At 39.2% G+C, this 23,838-nt stretch overlaps 1 protein-coding gene across 1 annotated transcript in view; it reads right to left on the bottom strand.

Moving 5' to 3' along the window:
* NAV1 (neuron navigator 1) overlaps nt 1–23,838 on the bottom strand; it is a 240,173-nt gene that overhangs the window by 129,327 nt on the left and 87,008 nt on the right. Inside the window, exon 4 of the mRNA XM_063297369.1 lies at nt 5,624–5,726. Coding sequence (XP_063153439.1) covers nt 5,624–5,726 — 103 coding nt within the window. The remainder of the gene's footprint in view (nt 1–5,623; nt 5,727–23,838) is intronic.

The raw sequence follows: 23,838 nt of genomic DNA, 5'->3' as shown, positions 1-23,838 counted from the left end.
CAGTACTCTGTCTTGGATAAAACCTCAACTTGAATAGGTATAATCCTTTTTATCAAGATACATCCAGAACTGAAAGACCACACTTTTCTTTATACATTATCCAAAAAACTGGCATATATTTGCAGAGATCTTCCAAGTCAATGGCTTTTCCAGTACAGATCTTATAACTGCCTCCTTTATACAGCTGGTATTACTTCTCATACTCAGTGAAGCATTATCACCTCTCTCAGCTATGGGCTGATTCTTCAAGAGTATGAGATTTTTATTCTTGGAAAACTGCTGGATCATTGTTTGGTCAAGACAGCTATGTCTTGACCAAACAAGACATAGCTGTGTCTTGTTTGGCTATGTCAATGACAACAAGCCAAGAGTGTTGGGAGGAGTGCCATTTCAGACTTCTTTGGCAGCTATGGGAAGAGCTTGGGCACAGGAGGGATACTCCAACCCCAACCTACAGATGGTCATCAGAATGCCTATACAAATCCCCATATCTGCAGCCTTATGGCTCAGTGCTATTCATTTGTTTGCTTGCTTGCTTGTTTCAAAAATGTATATATTGCCATGTTCCACAAGGAATCATGGCAATATACAATAAAACAGAATCCATAATAGCTAAAAGTCATAAGCAAACAATAACACAACAATACATTCACTGAAACCAACCATTATCTATACCTCTTTTATTCAGGAAAAGCTTTGAGAATTCCAATGGAAGAGAAGGAAAACTAGCAAAGGAACTTCAACATGCTTAAGGTCTAGTGCTAACTTGCTGACATTTCTTTTACTCTTCAATATATATTTCTAAATGAATAGTTTTGACTCATTTATACATTATCATTGGAGAAAGATTCACTGTACTCAATTCCAATTGTTTTTGTGATTAATTGAATTTCAAGGTTCTGTGTCCTAATGTGTCCAAGAGAGAAGATTCAACTGAAACTCTTACATGATTGTTTATAGGTGTAGCACACTCATCTTAGATCTAACAACTCGAATACCTAAAATGAGAGGAGAAAAGAAAGCAAGAGGCACCACTATTCACTGACCTGTCATCTGAAGACTAGTTGACACAGAGAAAAAATGCATAGAGACTGCTACATGATTATAGCCAAACGAGTTTAGAACATTGAAATCCACTGTGAAAGGAATGTAAGTTATAATTTGAATCTGATGCAATGTATTTGACCACTCTATGTTCCACTGTTTGTCCTTTAATCATTGGATTTACAGCCTATAACATTGGACTTAGATAGCCTATGATTATTTTAATCTTTCCTTCAGAAACAACAAAAAAGAAAAGCATTGTGGGCCTTAAAGACTAACTAACTTGTGATGGCATGCAGTTTTGTGGACTGCAAGTCATTTCATCAAAGGTATCACATGTTTCTCAAGTCACAGGCTTATGCACACATAGGGCTAGCTATACATATCCTCGTATTCTAGATAGATTAGATAGATAGATAGATAGATAGATAGACAGACAGACTGACTGACTGACTGACTGACTGACTGACTGACTGACTGACTGACTTTAAAAATGCTTTTTTCACAGACAGTGGCCACCCTTGCCTTGCATCTGAAGAAGGGATTGCAGTCTATGAGTGCCTATGTTGTTAGACTAAAAAGTGTCACAAGACTCTTCTTGGTTCAACTTAGACAGACTAAAATAGTTACTCTTTAGAACTTGCTTCTCCAAGTTCTTGCATAATCAAAAGCAATGAATGGATGGATGATTGGCTTCCTGATGGGCACAAGCATAAGTGCAGCTTTTAAACTGTTGAAGAAACAGATTGCCTCCAGTCTATCTGGCAGTAAGAGCACGTGTAGCCAGTGATATGCACAGGCATTCTGTTGTATTATGAGCTGGCATCCTCCCATCTCTCAAGATCCGTATCTTTTCACCTGCTTTTCCTCTTGGCTAGCCCAGCTCTCTGAAATCTAGCCTTCTGTAGAAGAAACAAATGCCTTGGATTTCTTCCGTGAAGCAATCCCCCTTGGTCCAACCTCTTCACATTTAACTAAACAAATGAATGGGAAGCAGCCCAGCAGTCCTCCCTTGCTGGATCCCATGCTGCAATGACTCATCTGGGTGGAGTTCATCTGGCAGCTCCCACCCTACATGGAGTGAGGCAGGCAGTGTGAGATTTTTGTTCTGCATCATGAGCCAAAATCCCTTTCTGTGGTGTGGGGTAGAAAAACAGGACAGAAGCTAAGAAACCAACTAAGCAATACGGAGGGAGCACTGCATTTAGAGAAGCAGTCAGTCATTACTTGAAGTTCACACAGTACAGATAAACAATCCATGATCTGCATTAATCTCTGGATTTATGTGCAAAATGTTTCCAAATGACTCCAGGTGGCTTTTAGTAATTTAAAACTCAAACTGGTGCTAACAAGACACAAACAGGGTGACTCCTTGAGAAGCAAGCTAAATTTGCACTGTCAGAAACTAAAGCTTTATGGCTAAGCATCTCTTTCTGTGCTAGTGTTATTATTAAAGTTACTATCCACACAAAGCTCAGAATGTAATGTAGGATACCAGAGAGTTAAACGATAGAGCTGAAAACAAAAGTGGGCAGAGGGTGACCAGGTTTCCCCCATTCCCTAAGATGGTGAGAAATAATCTGGTCACAACTTCCATGTGCTTAGCTTGGAGAATGCGCTCACCTTCCCAGCCGACCCCTTCCCCACCTCCTGCCAAATTACATTGACACATAGCTGTGGTTTGCTCACTGGAGGTCCAAAACGCTGCGGTCACTGCAATAGCTCACTTGGACCATAGGAAGTGAAGGGAAAGTTTTACTACAGAGAGGCTGCTGGCAAAGCTCAGGTCTGAGGAATGGGAGTGCTAGGATTCCAGCTCTGCTGAGCTAATTCCACAATCACTGTCATCCTTAAAACAACAGGGATTATTTGTTTAAAATCTTGTTGGAAGTCAGAGAAAGTCTGTTTAAAATCCTCCATGTCTCATGCAGTAGATTATGGCACCCCCTAGGAGCTTAACCAGTGAAAGCCAAAGATATGGAAAAGTTCTGAAATGTGTTTACACAAAGTGAGAGTGAGATAAGCAGACAGTTCCCAAAGGAAAGTAGAAGCAAAAAGCTGAAAGTTCAAATCAGCCGATTCAATGTGTAGGAAAATGCTAATATCTTCAAATTTAGTACAAAAATAGTAACAGGAAGACAATTGTTTACTCTCAATCCTCCTTAATATTTGGAAGGATGTGGTGGATTTTGGTGCTGCCGCTGGTTCTCAGGAAGGAGGGGGGCACATTCCAAGGAGGTGGAGGAGATAAGAGGAGGCACAGTCCAGGAGACAATGTTGGGAAAACAAAGAAGTTCAGGATAGCCCCGCCCTAGAGTCTCCCAGGTTATTTCCCCTCAGGTTAGGTAGAGTAGCTTTAGTCTGGCAAGATTCTATCTATACGGTGTGAGCAAATAAAGAACTGGAGTTTGAATGGACTGATTCTTCATTGTTCTTGGGCTGGGCCTAACAAAGGAGAATGAAGCTCAAACTTAAAAAAGAATTTTTAAAAAGTAATCCCAAAAATAACGATAAGCACCAAGAGAACCAGCTTCTCCTCGCTGTAGAAAGCCTCTCTTAGGGTATGCATACTTAAATATATATATAAATTTGGTGATTTAGAAATGGGGTGGCTGGTCTTAGTGCCCCTTTAAGGCTACAGCACAGCTTGGAAATGGTGGCATCCCAGCCTCCCTGCTAGCTCTTACCAGTTGAATGAGAAACACTGTTTTTGATCTTCTGGCTACAAGCAGCCGTCCAGAGAGCAAATGGGGTGATTCCAGGTGTTTTCCTTTATCCGGAGAACACTCCTGGGCTTCAGGACAGCCTGCCTGAGCCCGAAAGAAATTGCTGCATTGTCAGTTCTGTCTGCTAAGCCCGTGGACACAGCTGTTCAGTCTGCCGTGTCCCCACTGGAAGACAGATTCTTTCTGACTCCTATCAAGCTTTTATCCAAGACATTCATGACATCGTGGAACATATGAAGTCTGAAATGTGTCATCTGGTTGGGGATGTAGTGGATAAACTGAAAAATTTAACAGTGATAGAAATGTTTCTTCTAAGAATGAGATCGGGATTTCTGTTGAGATGCTGGATGAAGATTGAATAGTGGAGCTGGAGAAATTTAAGGGAGAGAGAGATCTGTAAGCAGTAAGTGAAATTGACTTTCTGGTGGAATGCCATGAAAAAGAAGGGGTCATTATGTGTGGGAGGTTTTCTGAAGAGAAGTTGGAATTTTTGAGGGGGGCAGTTGGGCTGTTTGATTTTCCTAAAAAAAAAAGCTCTGAGCACATTGTGGGGATCTGTAAATGCTCTGGTTTATTTTGAAGTGGAATAAGGGTTAAAGAATGTTTATCTGGATTGCTTTAAGGGTTTGGCTGATTTCATTTATCTTTAAGGATTTGGATTAAGATTATTAGGGTAAAAATGCTTTGGTTTTGGGTTTATTAAAAGTAAGATTATTAAAATTGTTGTACTATTAAGTATAATGGCAGACAATTCATGTGCTTTTTAGTTTGATTTTTATTATAGTAGGCAGAAATGTATAGAATAGTAGTAGGAAGGGAATAATTAAGTAAGTGTTATCGTTGGGGGGGGAAGTTGTTTAGGAGGTCTATATGAATTTTTTTTTCTTTATTTCAGTATAAGGGGAGGGAGTAACTGTACTTAATGATTTTTATTATGTGCCAAAGTGGAATGATTTATAGAAATAATGTGGTTTTGGTTTAATATAGAGTAAGAGATTGATTATGGAAAATTTTTGTATATCCTTGCTGTTAGAAGTTGAAAGTCACATCTTTCTGTAACTTTGAAAAAAAATTCCCTTGTTTTTTCACATCTTTTTAGTTTTTCTTCCTTTTTTGTAGGTTTTTGTTTATTCATAGCTTTTATCTTTTTCTTGAAACTTAATAAAATTCTTATTAAAAAAAGACCACAGAGATTATTTATGAAGTAAGATATTGGGATGATTCATACATAATGACATCAGAAATTTTAACCATGGTTTGTTGACTAAGCCATAACAGTTTGGTTCACATGTAACGCTAAGTTGTAAGAGATGAGTTCACACATCATGCTAATCAAAACAAGCCAAACACACTAGGGTTAGAGTTAGGTGTGAAACACGCTTTCTATACTCAAAAACACTATACAGTACTCGGTATTTTGGGGTAAATATGCCTTGACTTTCTGAATCAAACACAAGCTAATCTCACTGTTATCAAAATCAAGATACATCCTAATCCCATTAACACAGATCACAGCATACAGCAAAGAGGATGCCCAAGATTAAAGAACAAAACTGATTTAATTAAAAGAACTGAATAATTATAAAATCAGCATCTCATTTAGCAGGGATAGGAAAAGAATAGTGTACATGGAAAATAGGACAGCCACCTTTTTAACACCAGCTTTTCAAAATTCTGATTCTTCAGGATAGAGGTACTTTTTGCTTTTTACTGGATGAGCCATGCTAGCTCTTTTGCCCTTTGATTTAATAAAAGGTCAAACAGAAATTGGCCAACTGATCTGTTACAATGCACCAAAATGTGATTTTAGTCCTGTAGCCAAGAACAGAGGGAACCAAGAGCAGAGATCTCACCTGTGAGTTACTTGAGAGCCCCGTAAACTGGACATGGTCTCTTCAAGGTTCTGCCGCAGGTCAAGCACATTCTGTACTGTCCTCTTTCTCTGGGATTCAGGATCTGTTGGGAAAATGGATATTGTGTTCAAGGTTGATATTAGGTTGAAAGTAGATAATATCACTCAGAGGGTGGATGGCAACTGTAGCTTTCCCACATATCCCACAAATCCTTGCATGGCTTTCATCTCTCCATTCATCTATTACTTATCACTGTTACATCCATACTCATGCCCAGCTTTGCACAAATACAGTATTTACCTATCTCACTCCTTCATATCCCCCTTCAGCTGATGGCATGTGTGTGCTTGTACCCTTTGCCAAGTCAACTTGCCTGTATTGGAAAATTAAAACCAACAAAGGACTACAATGTGAAGAATAATGGAACTGGAATCCTAAACCATCTGCTGAAAGCCAGCAAGGAGGAATGAGTCTGATCTCCGTAGGGAGGCCATTCCAGAGTATCAGCACTTCCACAGAAAAGCCATGCCTTATATCCTTGGCCCGTCTCAGATCTTGTTGGTCCCTACAAGAACTAGGGTACCAGGCAGATTCCTTTGGAGCAGGCAGTCCTGAAAGTACCCAGGCACCAAGCCATGAAGGACCTTATAGATTGATGATAGCACCTTAAACTGAACCCAGAAACCAAGCAACAACCAATGCAGGCCCACAGAATTGGTGTTATGTGGTCCAAATACCAGAACCTGGGGTAGAGTGATGGTGTCTGTGGCTGGTTGTTGGGGCACCCCAGGCAGATGACTGAGGTGCCAGGGTTTTGCTTTTTGTTTTGTTTTTTATGGTTTTATCGTTGTGCTTTAAGATGGGCAGCCATACAAATCTTTTAAATAAATAAATAAAATGTTTGGGCCACCACATAATTAATGGCATTAAAGTATTTATTATGCATAATGATTTTTGAAGCACTTTAATGCAAAGTATCTTGCAGTCTCTATCATTATTCCACACAAGAATACTATGATGCAGAATGTAGGAAATAACCTAAATTCATGTTCTGAGTATATGGATGGACAAGGTTTTGATCCTGAAGTTTGCAAGTCCAAGTCTAACTATCCACAGAAAGTCCATCCAACCAACCATCTCTTGCTTACTAAAAAATAGTTTCCCTGTTGGGAGAGAGATGGAGAGACAGACAGATAGATCTTTTCTCACTCTCAGTTTATTACATTTTTAAAAAATTCCTTCTGTTCCACAGGCTTAATCTAGATCAAGCATTCATGAATGCTGTAACTGCATTATATTATCTTCTATAGCATCATATATATGGGGCTTGAAGCATCTGCCTTTGAATTACCTTGTTTGCCAACTAATTCAGTTCTTAAACAACTAACTTATACATCACTACTGGCCTCCTACTGATGCATCAGAAGCAGATCTTCTGTAAGCTCTGAATAGTCTGCCCTGAGATCCAACTGATGAAGCTAGACCACATTCCATAGAAACTACCATAGCTTGTTATCCTCCTTATTACATTCATGTCAACATATCTTACAAAATGGAATTCCTTAAGGAAATATAATTGAGAAAATCAGGAACATGCTCAAAACTCTTCTGCGAGAGTCAAACTAGATACAGAGGCAGCAGCTCAAATGCAGACATGTCACAATCACAAAGCAGATATTGGCGTTTACTAGCAAAAGAGGCACATGACAAGCAAGTACAGGAATTTCCTTATTTTCTATCACTGCTTCCATTTTGTCACTCACTCCAGAATTCTCCCAGCTGAGCTCCTTTCCAGTAATAGAAGACAGTTGAGGGAAGACAGTTATCAGTGAACTGAGGGGTTAGGTTAACAACATGCTTAACTAGGGCAATTAAAAACCATGCTTGAATTTGCATAATATGCTAAGCTTGATTACCTTGAAGGTTGTTGGCACTTTAGTCTTTTATGTAAACTCGGATCAAATTAGTTGTTTCATACCTTGAAGTATTGTGCAATCCCAGAAAATCGATTAATTAAAAAACAGAACGAAGTATGTGGTGTAAATTTGGCTACAGTGGAATAGTATGTTTGGCACTGAGAGAAGGTGTCTGAGAGGAGATATAACAACACTTTTCAAACTTCTGAAGGGATGTCACACAGAAAAGCATAAGGCCTGCTCTCTCGTTCCAGATTTCTAATGTTAATTCTGAATTAATATTAGAAAAACCTTCCTAACAAAAATTGCAATTTGAAAATGGAACCAATTACCCAAAGAGATGGTGAGCTTGGTTATGTTTAAGTGGAAGCAAGACAGACATCTGTCTGAGGTGCACTGATTTGGATATCCACACAGCAGCATAGCTGGTGTAGCTGGCCCTTTCCAATAGAGATTTCCCCCTTGTTCCTTAAATTAGGCCATACCTCCTGAGTTCTATGATTTGATACACAGATGTACCTATGAACATACATGAAAAAATTTGAAGTAGATTACACATCACAACAGGCTATTGAAACCAACTCATAAAATATTCTATGAATCACCCCGAATTAGTTCCCATTCCAGTATACTCCAAAGTTGCTGTTTGACATATAGACCACGCACATTCGGAGCTAGGCAGACAGGGAGACTGCAGGATACACTCCAAGTGTTTGCCAGCTGTAGTCCTGATGGTCTTTCCTGTGTAAGCGTGATTCTGGTAGCAGCAGCACCCTTCTGCCCAGTGCTAGGCAGCAACTATATTAGGTTACAGAATAGCCTGATCCACCAAAAGGCATCCGTAGAATGGATCTGACTATTATTTAGTCAAAAGTAGTAGTATTTTGACACAATCAAAATTTATAGCAGAAACTTTCTTTACATATTTTATATTATATTATAAATAATAAATAATATATATAATCTATATTTGTTAATAGGAGAGCATGAGCCAAATCCTGCTAGACAGTTGCAATTTTCCTCCCTATAACTTGACTGATTCTGATTATGTGCCATCAAGTCACTGTCAACTCTTAGTGACCACATAGCTAATGATAATACCCCAGTTCAGCTCTGCATTATCTTCAACTGGCCTGAGACAACCCTCCTGGCAATCAGATTTGAAACCCAAGACTCAGCCTACAGATTCCTGCGTGTAAACTGTGTGGATGGGGGTAGAATCATATGCCACACTTGAAAGGCTTTTAAAAGCAGTGCTCGGCATAGTCAGAAAATCTGGGGTGGTAACTGTGGAAGAAGTAATAAAGAAGGGAGAGAATTTTTTTTTTTTTTAAAGTAACAAAATAGGAGTCTTAGGAGGAACTCTGGGAAAGCAGCCAGCTGACTTCAGATGGAATGAGTGGCAGTAGCTGATTCTCTCAGCATCAGGTAAACTCCTTCCTTGAGATACGAACTGCTGATGCTCTAAGGAATTCCAGTCTGACTTTGCATGCAGGAATGTGAAGTTCGGCTGCCCAGCTGTCAAGAGAAGCAGAGCAGAGCACCATTCCCCATCTATATAGCTATGGAACCAAAGGGGCCAGGAAGAAAGAGGAATTTCTCAATGACCTGATGTAGGATAACTTCCTGTTTATTTAGGGCCAACAGTACAATCCAAATTGATAAATATGAAAATGTTTAAATAAGTTAATGTTGGATTGGGGTAAGGAAGGCTTAGATGATAGTTGCTGGAAGACAGCAAAAATGGCTATTCTGCTCTATAGATAAGTCTATGCAGAACCTAGAATATGGCTAAGCATCTTTTGACCCAGAATTTAAGCCTCTTGGGTAGTGGTGTCACTATCACCAGAGCATTGGGCAAAGAAGGATATGACTGAGAGCATGCTAGAAGTAGAAGTGCTCTGCTTCAGCACAATTCTCATCTAGATGATTATCACTACTACCTATTACCAACCTCTTTGTTTTATCATAAGAACTTACTGAGGGTAGATTGTTTGCTTAGCATAGTGTTTTTATATACAGCTGGGATTTATTATTTTAAGTATGCAGATCCAGATTGGGAGTGGACTCTAATCCTTTTGGTTTCTACATAATATATGAGTCAACCAAGCTCTCATCTCAGGTTCCTACACTGTTACTACTAAAGCAGTAGTTTTACTGTTGACTTAAATCAACTTCCTTGCTGCAGGCTGTAGGATCTGGGGGAGGTATAAGGCTTGAGTCAATTGCTTCCTTGCTCAAAGGGAAAAAAACCCTGTAGTTGAGAATCAGAAGCAAATGAAAGCTGTTCCAAAAATATTTCTGGCAATGTTACCAGAGAATCTTTAATCAGCTTAGTTTAACATTTCCATATATTAGCAATCAATTTTACATTTTGGGGGATGAATGATGGGATAGGACAAGACTGGATTTCTGGCTGGAAATTACAGGTTTTTATTTTGCTTCTAGTCTTTGTGCAGACAATGGCTTATGAATTGAAACTGTGTTTCTTTTCCAGTTACTGCTCATTCACTTAACAACTGCAGCTTTGGGGTGTCAAAATATCCATTCCTTCCTTAAACCATGCCTGCAGTCCCACAAAATCTGTTTCAAATCTGTATTTATTTTAAATAGCAAACCTACTGTATCATCACTAAGGTCATGAGATCCCTGAAGTCTCATGTGAGAACATGGAAATCTTGCACAATCACATTCAAGAACACTAACATATTGTGAGATTTTGGTGTTTTGCGCTCACAATCTCATCACGGTTCAAGATGAGGCTACCAGATCTCACAAGATTTGGAGCCTTGTTGGGAGCTCATGCCATGGTGAATTCACTCCCAGAACCAAACTATTGTGCAGTTTGTCCCAAATGAATATATAAAGTAATTTGTTCAGGGAGAGCAACAAGAAGTGATATTAACCTAAGATTAGCCTCTTTCTTCCTTACCTCATTATGTGCCAATTTATCATCAGATTTTCCTTCTCTATTGGTTTCTTCGTGGCCATTAGGGTGAGTGTTTCTTCAAATCTATCTTGGGATTTAAATGAAAGTGGCAACTGCATGTCAACAAATATGTCCCACCTTATGAAGCATGCCAGTGCTGGCTCCTTCGGGGTAGGAATGGATGGGCAAATCTTGTAACACATTAAAAAGGGTGGTGGGTGGTGGTGGTACAAAAGCAGGCAATGAGTATGAATGAATAACAGTTCAGATAATATGACAAAGGCTAGAATTTGCTTTGCAGGATGCACTGACATGCTGCTGGTGAACAAGATGTTTGTATGTACATTGTATGTACGTATTGTAATAGAAATAAATACTCTTCTGCCCAGATGGATTATGTCATTAGGATAGGACAGCTGTGTTTGTGAGTAGATTATAGCAAAGTACATGGAAGTATCAACAAACACAATGATTGCATCTTGGCATATACAAGAGAAAACAGTGAGAGTGTAGAGGGAAATCTGTAAGCACCATGGCTATGTGGTGGGTCCAAGAGAAAGCTGTTGGGAAGAGCTGCTTCCACATTTAAGAAGGATAAGACATGCTGCTTTCAGCTGTCCCCTTGATTTTTAAATAAATGCTTTGTGGGGCAACAGTCTACTCTGCTATCTTCTGCCATCAAGCATCTCTTTCCATGTCCTGCTGTTTCCCGGTGGGGTGGGGTGAGGGAAGCTGTTTTCAGTTTTATTCTTTTGAGTAGTGAGTAGTATTGGAATACCTCCTGTTCTTCCTCTCTGGTCTCAAAAAGTTGATACTAAAACTCCAACACTAGAGTAAAACTGGTTGGGGTTTCCGCTATGGGTAGGAAAGTAAACCAAAACTGGAACCCTTTATGGGTGGACTTTTCTATTTACTCTTACAGAAGGAGATTTAATGTATCTTCTGGCCTCCTGAGGATTGCAGCCTGGAGTGTTTTGTTTCGTTGAAATAATGTATCAAATTAGCAATATGAAAACTGTAATTTTAAAAAATCTGTTTATTTTTTCACAGTCTGAAATGGAGAAATTAGGGCAGCAAAATCAACTTTTATCACCATGTAGAAATCTATATGACATTCCCAGTTATATTTCCATCTTTAGATCAGACTAGCCAAGGAAATATATTCACAGAAAATTGAAATGCACAGATAACTAAATATAGCCAAATTTTCTCATGTCCAGTAAGCTAACAACATGGATCTAATAATCTAGGCTTGGTTCAAAGGATTATTGCACTTCTTGATGTATTAGATCATTACCACTAACACAGTAAGAGGAACTACCTCTGAGACAGATTTTCCCAATCTGACACCCTAAGCCTCCAGAAGTCCCAGTTAACATTGTCAGCACTGGAACCTATGAAAGCAGAATTGATATAATCAGCTAATATAAAATCATGGTTTTAATTTAGACATGGAAAATGTGCTTTAGAAATCATGAGATGATGCTCTCACAATCTTTAAGAATAATACCTCTTAATACTTTCTAACGTTTAACCTAGCATTCTCTGAAAGCAAAAATAGAGACAGTGATTTATTAGGAAGAAATGACAGTATATCAGAACCATCCATAATAAATAGGAAACTGAAGTTATACCCATTGAAAGATGTATTTATTGCCTTCATTTTTAGCTCCTGAATGCAGGACTGCAGAGAGCATACTGAAGTCTTGGCATACAAACGTTGTACAGTTCCTCACTCACAAACTGGCAATTGCTAACCTCCATTGGCTAGCTGGGGTGCTGAGGGCAGGCCCCTAGGCTCTACCCTCCATGGCCTTTTTGCCTTGGGCTGCAGGAGAAACTGAACACCCAGTGCCTATATAATGCCTGGCCCACACTTCACAAAGCATTGTTCAAGTATTACACAGACTCTTTATATATATTGATTTACTAGTATTCTGGAAGAGTATTAGACTAGCTTTTAAATAAATGTTCAAGAGACCAGTAGATATGTCTTTTAAAAAAAAGGAATTACCAGACATTTTAACTGGGAAAGAGATGTATTGCTGACTGTCCCAAACGAGTGCATTCAAGGTTTTCTATTTCTGCTGCCAACAACGAGTTTTGCCTGGCCATGCTTTCTACTCTTTTTATTATTTTGGATGGAGGCAGTACCATTTTGCATACTCCATGAGATACTTCCAGGCACTATGGACGACAGCCACTCACTGCCAATACTGGCATCCTTTTGCAGCACTTAATGATTTTGGATATTTGGGAACTTGAGTGAAATTTGTTTATACTGGACTTATATTTACAATAGTTTTAGTTTCTCCTTCCAGCCCAATAAGGTACCCCTCATTTAATCCTGGTCCATCCTCCACTCACACTACCAACTTGCCAGTTTGGCTATTTTTGGACAAAGGTTTTCTGGGTTTTAGACATGTGTTCAGAAACATGCCAGGTGACAAGATACCAGCACAGAGCATCTCCACACCAGTGACAAGGCAACTTGCAAGGCGGACAAAGCCTCTGTTTGATGAACTTGCACCCAATTTACCCAAGCCTGCTCTGCCTTGCATTAATGAAAGCACTTGGTGGCCTTTTTCCCAGCAGCTGGTGACAATGAGTGGGAGGGAGACAAAGGCAAGAGACTACTGCAATTGCTGTCCTTAAATTCTCCCACAGTAAAGCTGAAAGGACCAGATATCTCACAAGCATCATTATTGAGGTAGATGAGAGCTTGGTGGTCAGTGCAGAGCATATTATTATGCTACGTTATGTTATCACCTTAAAAGCCCTACATGGCACGGGTCCAGGTTACCTAAGGGACCGTCTCCTTCCCATCACTTCAGCCCGTCTCACCCGGTCGTGCAGAGAGGGCATGCTACGGACCCCGTCTGCAAGAGAATTCCATCTGGCGGGGTCCAGGAGGCGGGCCTTCTCTGCAACAGCACCTGCCCTTTGGAATATCCTTCCCCCGGAAGTGAGATTGGCTCCCTCCCTCCTGGACTTTAGGAAACAGCTAAAGACCTGGTTCTGTAATTATGCCTGGGGCGGGAGGGAGAATAGCCATTCTTGGGGATGGTTAGTTTCTTAGAAGGACCCAGTTCTGCTTGCAAATCACAGAGAACTTCCAGCCATCAAGGTTTTTACTGTATTTATTGTTTTATGTATTATAGTGCTTTATAGTTTTATAGTTTTATTTATGTTTTATTGTAAACCCCCCAGAGCCCCTTTTGGGAGACAGGCGGTAATAAATTTGATTAATAAATTAATAAATAAATATTATACTGGCATTTTTTTTCCTGCCAACTCAAGAACTGGAGGAATGCATCATAACTCAGCCATGAAGAAAAGTCCTATATTAGGCCTCATTCAGCTGTGTAAATGAAATCAACATTTCTCTTTTTAAAAGTAAAGAGCAGTTCTGGGCATTAGTTGGCTTTGTTCAAAAAGTTCACAATCTAACAATGTTCTGATGCCAGTTCTGGTAGTGGACAGGTTATCCATATTCTCTTTATTAAGGCCATTGCAAGGAAAACCAAACAGATAATTTATGTTTCATAATCTTTGACAATCTGATATCTGATTTTGTTCTAAAAAGAGCCAGATCTACTCCAGGAGAAACCAATGAGTCCAAGAAAATAACCAGTTCACGATAACACAAAACTAGGCTTTACTTTCATCTTTAAAGAACAGTTAATACCATCAGGGAAGGCTGAGCAGTTTGTTCTAATCTTGTAAAAGCAAATCAGCAACAGGAAAAGCTAATTATTTATCTTTAGTTTATCTAAAGCCTCACTTAATACCTGCACATTTCTTTTATTTCCTTCTTTTCTTAAACTGATATAGCTTTAAGAATGAGTTTAATGTAAGGGCTGCTTCATTTCTTCCCAGGATATTGATTTGCATGAAAATGGAATATGGAAAGGATACCTAAGATCAGCACCTTATAGACTGCTTATAGTTTGTACATAGCTACTCTAGGAATATTCATCCCCAAGATTTGCCCCAATACCAGGTTATCGAATTCTTGGCGGCCCTGAGTTCCAGCTGCTGCTAGTGAATGACAGGATGGTTTACAATTAAGAGTTCCTCATCCACAACTTGATTGTGAATGAGGCAATTGATCTGGTGTGCATAACTGAGACCTGATTGCAAAACGACATCTACAGGAAAATGAAGTCAGTGTTTCAAAGTAAGAAACAATCTGGACCTCCCAAGAATCATCAAGATAGGCCAGCAAAACTTAAAAGTCCTGCAAAAAATTAGGAACTGCTTCAACCAAAAAGTGAAGTATGGAACTCAGGAAGGATCATACACTTTACAAAGCAACTTGTAATAAACAGCTAGAGAACCATAGTTTTAAGCAACTATTTTATCCTCACACCAGGACTCATTACCATTAAATGGCTTGAAGCTGGATTTAAAACCCTAACCCTAACCCTAAAGTAATTGCTTCCAAAGCAAAATTTTCCTCACTCTGTATATGTATTTTGAACATGGATCTACTGGTGTTAAGGAAGCCTTGGTTCTCATGAGGAAGAATTGCGTGCTTCAGAACTGCTGAGACTGTGGCATGGTTTGTTGGTAGACAGTGCTTGTCTGTGTGGGGGGCTGCAGAAAATGAACAGAAGGTAGGCAGCATCCAAAACAGTAGTTTCCCTGCAAAGATTCCTGTGGGTAGTTAATACAAAATAGCTCACTGTTTGAGGAAATCAGAATTAAACAAAGTCTCTGTTTACTTGTCCTGTACTGGCTTATTAGGAGGGTGAGTGGGTGTATTTATCAGTGTTTGTGTATATATCTATGTGTTGCTGTGTTTATATGCCATTAGCTAGGATTCAGAAAGGCCTTACTTAAATGAGTCAAGGTCTGCAAAGGCTGCTTTATAGGGGAAGGCCCTATTTATGCAATTACATATATGACTTAAGGGCAGCACTCAACGGTCAGTAAATAGCTAAATAGATATTTCCACTAGCAGGAAGATTTGCACTGGATAGATTATATCCTGATCGAACACTGGTATCAATGGGCAACAGTACATGCACTAAAACTTTCCTTGGCACTTCTCAAGGTTCCTGCCTAACCTAATTATTTTTTAAAAATTAAATAATGAATGGGAAGCTAATTTGCTGCAAAGGAAAGCCTCAGCACCAAGCAAAATTTGTATCACCAATAAAAGCCCTTAGACCTACAGAGATATCAGATAAATCAGAAAATACAAGACTTCCTGATATGGATGTTCAATTACACTTTTATTTGCAGTTTACAACATAACGCAATAATTTGTATCTACAGATACTTCACCATCTATGAGAGTGTGTGGTTAAAGCCAATTAAAACTGATATTATTTACATTTATAGATTTTTATAAATTATAATTGTACAAAAAAGTGACATGGCAGAGCATTCTGTGATTAGCTTCCATCCCCATCAAGAGGACTCCATTTACCACAGGTTGGACTGGTCCATCTAATTTTAAGGATAAATGAGATCTGAATTTATAACACTGCAATATTTTCCCTTGAGTTGAGTTAGTCCACACTCCAACTCTAACTAGAGACTTCTGTGAGAGCTTCTAATGAGATTGGAAGTGAATATTCATTTAAAATCATCTAAGATAATACTTACTGGGAGAGATATAGAATTGCTATAGATAGGTTGAAAGACTGTGTATGAGAACAAAATAATAGATGGAGAAGCAGCAGCTAGCATGATATGTATGTAATATAGCAGAGATAAACAATTCTTATAATATTTGTCACTTGCTAAGCTGGTGTTCTTCAGCAAAGGATCGTTACCTTCTCATGGTGTTGGAGCTTGAGCACCTCAATGATGCCATGAGCTAAACCGTGAAGGGCCACCCAAGACAGGAAGGTCATGACAGACAGCTCAGACTAAATGCGATCCCTGGGGAAGGTAATGGCAACCCACCCCAGTATTCTTGCCGTGAAAACTAAATGGATCAGTACAACCAGAGATATGTTGGTATACCATCGGAAGATGAAACCCCCAGGTCAGAAGATGGTCAAAATGCTACTGGGGAGGAACAGAGGATGAGCTCAACTAGCCCCAGACGTGATGACGCAGCTAGCTCAAAGCCGAAAGGACGGCTAGCGGCCGACGGTGCTGGTGGTGAACGGCGATCCGATGTTCTAAGGATCAACACACCATTGGAACCTGGAATGTAAGATCTATGAGCCAGGGCAAATTGGATGTGGTTATTGGTGAGATGTCAAGATTAAAGATAGACATTCTGGGCGTCAGTGAACTGAAATGGACTGGAATGGGCCACTTCACATCAAATGACCACCAGATCTACTACTGTGGACAAGAGGACCACAGAAGAAATGGAGGAGCCTTCATAATTAATCGTAAAGTGGCTAAAGCAGTGCTTGGATACAACCCAAAAAACGACAGAATGATCTCAATTTGAATTCAGGGCAAGCCATCTAACATCACAGTGATCCAAATATACGCCCCAACCACAAATGCTGAAGAAGCTGAAGTAGAGCAGTTCTATGAGGATCTGCAGCACCTACTGGACAACACGCCTAAAAGAGATGTTATTTTCATCACAGGAGACTGGAATGCTAAGGTGGGCAGTCAAATGACACCTCGAATTACAGGTAAGTATGGCCTGGGAGAACAAAATGAAGCAGGACATAGGCTGATAGAATTTTGCCAAGACAATTCACTCTGCATAACAAACACTCTCTTCCAACAACCTAAGAGACGGCTTTATACATGGACTTCACCAGATGGACAACACTGAAATCAGATTGATTACATCCTTTGCAGCCAAAGGTGGCGGACATCTGTACAGTCGGTAAAAACAAGGCCTGGAGCTGACTGTAGTTCAGATCACGAACTTCTTCTTGCACAATTTAGGATCAGACTAAAGAGATTAGGGAAGATCCACAGATCAGCTAGATATGATCTCACTAATATTCCTAAGGAATATGCAGTGGAGGTGAAGAATCGATTTAAGGGACTGGACTTAGTAGATAGGGTCCCGGAAGAACTATGGACAGATGTTCGCAGCATTGTTCAGGAGGCGGCAACAAAATACATCCCAAAGAAGGTGAAAACCAAGAAGGCAAAATGGCTGTCTGCTGAGACATTAGAAGTAGCCCAAGAAAGAAGGAAAGCAAAAGGCAACAGTGATAGGGGGAGATATGCCCAATTAAATGCAAAATTCCAGAGGTTAGCCAGAAGAGATAAGGAATTATTTTTAAACAAGCAATGTGCGGAAGTGGAAGAAGACAATAGAATAGGAAGGACAAGAGACCTCTTCCAGAAAATTAGAAACATTGGAGGTAAATTCCAGGCAAAAATGGGTATGATCAAAAACAAAGATGGCAAGGACCTAAGAGAAGAAGAAGAGATCAAGAAAAGGTGGCAAGAATATACGGAAGACCTGTATAGGAAGGATAACAATATCGGGGATAACTTTGACGGTGTGGTCAGTGAGCTAGAGCCAGACATCCTGAAGAGTGAGGTTGAGTGGGCCTTAAGAAGCATTGCTAATAACAAGGCAGCAGGAGAAGATGGCATCCCAGCTGAACTGTTCAAAATCTTGCAAGATGATGCTGTCAAGGTAATGCATGCTATATGCCAGCAAATTTGGAAAACACAAGAATGGCCATCAGATTGGAAAAAATCAACTTTTATCCCCATACCAAAAAAGGGAAACACTAAAGAATGTTCAAACTATCGAACAGTGGCACTCATTTCACATGCCAATAAGGTAATGCTCAAGATCCTGCAAGGTAGACTTCAGCAGTTCATGGAGTGAGAATTGCCAGATGTACAAGCTGGGTTTAGAAAAGGCAGAGGAACTAGAGACCAAATTGCCAATATCCGCTGGATTATGGAAAAAGCCAGGGAGTTTCAGAAAAACATCTATTTCTGTTTGATTGACTATTCTAAAGCCTTTGACTGTGTGGACCATAACAAATTGTGGCAAGTTCTTAGTGGTATGGGGATACCAAGTCATCTTGTCTGCCTCCTGAAGAATCTGTATAACGACCAAGTAGCAACAGTAAGAACAGACCACGGAACAACGGACTGGTTTAAGATTGGGAAAGGAGTACGGCAGGGCTGTATACTCTCACCCTACCTATTCAACTTGTATGCAGATCACATCATGCGACAAGCTGGCCTTGAGGAATCCAAGGCTGGAGTTAAAATCTCTGGAAGAAACATTAACAATCTCAGATATGCAGATGATACCACTTTGATGGCTGAAAGTGAAGAGGAACTGAGGAGCCTTATGATGAAGGTGAAAGAAGAAAGTGCAAAAGCTGGTTTGCAGCTAAACCTCAAAAAAACCAAGATTATGGCAACCAGCTTGATTGATAACTGGCAAATAGAGGGAGAAAATGTAGAAGCAGTGAAAGAGTTTGTATTCCTAGGTGCAAAGATTACTGCAGATGCTGACTGCAGTCAGGAAATCAGAAGACGCTTAATCCTTGGGAGAAGAGCAATGACAAATCTCGATAAAATAGTTAAGAGCAGAGACATCACACTGACAACAAAGGCCCGCATAGTTAAAGCAATGGTGTTCCCCGTAGTAACATATGGCTGCGAGAGCTGGACCATAAGGAAGGCTGAGAGAAGGAAGATCGATGCTTTTGAACTGTGGTGTTGGAGGAAAATTCTGAGAGTGCCTTGGACTGCAAGAAGATCAAACCAGTCCATCCTCCAGGAAATAAAGCCAGACTGCTCACTTGAGGGAATGATATTAAAGGCAAAACTGAAATACTTTGGCCACATAATGAGAAGACAGGACACCCTGGAGAAGATGCTGATGCTAGGGAGAGTGGAAGGCAAAAGGAAGAGGGGCCGACCAAGGGCAAGATGGATGGATGATATTCTAGAGGTGACGGACTCGTCCCTGGGGGAGCTGGGGGTGTTGACGACCGACAGGAAGCTCTGGCGTGGGCTGGTCCATGAAGTCATGAAGAGTCGGAAGCGACTAAACGAATAAACAACAAATGTCACTAAAATTGAGGAACATTTGCAGTTGTTATTTATTTGCTTACTTACTGCAGCTTATATCCCACACTAATTCAGCAGCACTCTGAATGGCTTACACCCCCTTCTTACATTAAAAGGGTGACAATACAATACAAAAATGGTATAATATGTTTCCACTGCAGGGACTCACAGGGAAAGCATTTGTAGAGAAAGGAGTTAAGAGGCCCCTCACAGTCATTCTTTCTTTGACAAATGGGTAGATGGTAAAGCAATTAATAAGGGATGTGATAGAGCTGAATGTGCACTTTATACACAAACTGCCAATTCCAGTCTCCTTTTTCAACCCTTTTCTGCATTGTCTGTTTCCAACCAAACCAGTATATCCTACATATAACCACAAGATGGCAGTAACAGGCCTAGGATATAGGAAAATAGTTTGGAACTAGTCTAGCAAAATATAGCATGGGAGAGTCTTCTAATTTGTCTGCTCTGTAGGCAGCAATCCATGATCGGGGAATATCTTCTGGAATTCATTATTCAAGAATATTTGGATCTGTTCCCAATGCTCAAGGAACTACAGGAGTGAATGATTGATAAAAGTGGCATGTCTTTTCCTATTACTAGGAACTTTGTCACATGCCAAGCAATGTTTATAAAGGTAAAGCCAAGGAGACAAAAGTTGATCCCATAGAACATTTTTTTAAGGCTATGCTTGATTTCGCATTCAAGCCTATTCTGATACTGAGGGAAACTCACATATGTATTAAGACATATATCAGTATTTCCATATAAAAAAAAATATCCTCACATGTTGAAATTTAATACATGAGGGAGAATTCTTGGCTAAAAATTAAAGATTTGGCAGAATCTGGAATAACAACTTGAAAAGAACAGCTTCAGACTTAATATACAAGTTAAGCAGGACCTCTATCAAGCAGTCCAACCTGAATTCAAGATTCATGAATTATTCAGTATTCCTGAGCACTTCTGAAAGGAGGTCTTGAATTGGCAAAAAGCCAGATCTTTATATTCCAATTATCTGTAAAGCATCATGATGGTGAGGAGGAGGAGGAGGAGGAGGAGGAGGAGGAATACATGCCAAGTAACTGATGCATTTTCATCACAGGGTTCCTCAGAGCCTTCCAATTACAGGGCTCTGCTCAAACAAGGTCCCTGGGAAAGAGAGCCTATTTTGTAGAGGGAAAGAAACCCTTAAATAAATCTGTCTGAAATTTTGTAGAGTTTATCCCAAGAGAAAGAGCAGATGCCATCTCACAGAATCCTTTTCTCCAACCAATCTTTCAACCGGTTCAGTCGAAATACACACAAAAAAGTTACCATTGCTTGTCTTTTTTCACCCACACCGATCAATGGAGGGCATGGATTTTCCCTCAGTCTGGAGCCTAGGTCAAAACAGGAAGTCTCTAATTTGGTCAAAGTCAAAGTAGGCTGCTTTTAGCTAAATTGCCTGGCTGTATCACTGCTAACAATGCATCTCCTAAAAGCCAACACTGCACAAATCAAGACGTAAGTTACAAATATACCATTATGCCCCTCTTGTGTTCATGAGAGAAGAAGGTAGGTTTGGTTCACCCCTGTGCCCATGCTTGAACTCTTGCATGATTGGACTGCTTTGCTTTCTATGGATTCTGAGACAAACAGAACAAATTTTGTGCAAAAGAATAGACACAAGTTTGACATCAGTACCCGAAACAAGGCCAAAGTGCTATTAGACCATTTTAATCTCCTAGGACATTTTATGGCAGACCTCAGAATGAGTGTTTTAGAAAAACAGGACTTCAACAGCACCATTGAGCAAGAAATTTCTGAATTTACATACATCAAAAGGTTTCAGGCAATCTCAGACAGTCATAACAATCACAATGGGTTTTAACACATTACAGTTGTTTATTGATAAGGTACTCGTATTGAAAGACTGGAAAACTTATACGGACTTTTTGCTGAAAGAAGAAAATGAATTGATTTATGGATTTGAAGATTAAGAAAGACGCAGATTAAATGAGGGGGTGAGGGGATTTGCAAAATATTTAAGTGGGGGGAAGGACAATAAGATTGTAATTATCTGTTGAAAAGAAGGTCAGAAGTCATTTATATATTTCTTAACTTCAGTTTTTTCTTTTCTTGCAGAGTTTTGTTTTTGTTTTTTCTCTCTCTTTCTTTTGATTTGTCTTGAATTATATGGAAACTCTTAATATAATTTTTTTTAAGATAAAGTACTTGTAATCTGTCTAACATGTAATCTGCATCTACGTAACCAACCTGCCTCAGCTCAATTTAAATCCTGTATCAGTCTAGCACTCTGTGTCTGATGAAATGTGATGCAATTCACAAAAGCTTATGCCTTTTGTTAATACTTTTAATGACGTTTTAATAAACATAGTAAAAACTAATACAAACTAAACTAGAAGAAAAAAGGAAGTTCAGAAGGTGCAGAAAAAAAAGAAAAGAAAAAGGTAGAAAAGAAAAAGACAACAAAGATAATAATATAGAAGAGGCTTCCAACCTTCATCACACTGAGCATAAGCTAATATACTAACTTTTCACCCTCTTTTAAACTTACAAATAAAAAAGCTCTACTCTCCGTAGCCTTACTTTTATCTATATGCAATCCAGAAATCATAATCTTTTCAATCCTAGTTCAGCAAAAAGTCATTAGGAGTTACCAGAAATATCAAACAAATAGTTTGTCCGTGGTCAAATAGTCCAACTTTATATTCCTTCTTTTTGCTCTGCACAATCTTGACCTTTAAATCATTCCTATGGCACCATAGGATTTAATGTTAATTTAATAATCTCAATTTTGTTGTCTTCCATGCCTTCAAACTCTATAATAGTTTTTTTTTTTTAGTTTTTAAAGGTAAAAGTTTTTAAAAGTTTTTCTCATCATCTTCTCAAAGTTTATCCATTGAAATCTGTATCCTTTCTGAGAGATTAGTTATAAATATTTCAGTCCATGTTTCAAAAAACTCTTTAAGATAAGAAAAAGTTATGGCCAGCTTAGCCATTTCTTCCCAGTCCTTTAATTCCATCTGGTGTCCATTTGCAACCTTCATCAAGCCTCAGTTCCTAATATGGGTTTAGTTACATTTCAGTCATTTCCCATGAGTATATTATTTAATTATATATTTGTTTTTCAAACCTTACAGCAAAAATAACCAATATTCCAAATCTCTCTGGTCTCCCAATCAGTTTAAAACTTTCTTAAATGAAAATCCTTTTTTTTCTTTTTGCCAACTGTATATTATTTTAAATTCTTAAGTTTCTGTTTAAAATTTCTTAAATCCAAAGAAGGTAAAGCTCACCAGGCGTCAACTCAAGCTTGCCGTTTTGAAGGTCTCTAATATCTATAAAGTAGTTAAATTGAACATTTCCAAATGTGATTAGAAAGTGAGTTTGACTGGCTTAGTGCCCTTATGAAAGGCTCTGCCACTGCTAAGAGCAAAGATGTCATCTCCCTCAGTTCCTGGTGCTCAAACCTGTGGGAAACTGCTATTTTTACAGTCTCCTCATGAGGAGCTGCCATTCAGAGAACTCGTGGGCAATCTCCCGATCTCTCCTTCTCCAGAGAGATTCAAAGGACTGGTCTACTCACCGGTCTTTTGTTCTTCACAGCGGTCATCATCTCTGCTTGTTCGTGGAGACATCTTCAGTCAGCCATGACTCACACTGGAAGCCCAAAAGCTTATGCCTTTTAATAAAATTTGTTAGTTGGAAAAGGTGGATTTTGAGCCACCAGAGATTAATACAGCTCTCTTCCTCCTTGTTCCTTAACTATCACTGATTCTGTGCATTCCAAAAGTCATAATGGCTATTTCCTTTAGGAGATTCAGTTTTATACCTATGTTTATTTTTGGCTCATTCTAAATTTTCATTTGTCTAGAGATTTTCCTATCTCCAAAATATCCATTCTGACAGCTGCCTGAGGCTATTTATTCTGTTATACCTTCTCTCATTTACATAGTTTTTCTTCCTGAGAGCTCACTTTTCCAGACCCAGACAATAGCTGTCAGCACCCAAGTGAAGCATATACATGTTTCTTTCATTCCATGTTTCTGTCTTCAGGAAAAAATTCCTTGGAGAATATTCATCTGATAAATTATGATGCTTATTTCCTATCAAAGCTGTACCCCCTCCTCTACACCACCACATATAGACATATAGTATTTGTAAATGTGCCATATTCACATGTGTCCCTGCAATCAGCACATCTGCAGGCTTCACTCAGGTACCAGCCCATTTGTTCTTCTTTCTCCTTTCCTATAATTTTATTCATTTTAATACAAATGCCAAATTCAGAACACACTTTGCTATATACTTGTCAACATGCAAATGCATATGGCAAGAAAAGCCTAAGGAAAAGATTCTTCAATCTAAGTTTAGTA

Source organism: Candoia aspera, chromosome 3 (assembly GCF_035149785.1).
Source record: "Candoia aspera isolate rCanAsp1 chromosome 3, rCanAsp1.hap2, whole genome shotgun sequence".
NCBI lineage: Eukaryota > Metazoa > Chordata > Lepidosauria > Squamata > Boidae > Candoia > Candoia aspera.
Note: the sequence above shows the minus strand (reverse complement) of the source record. Positions and strands in the feature narration are given on the sequence as shown.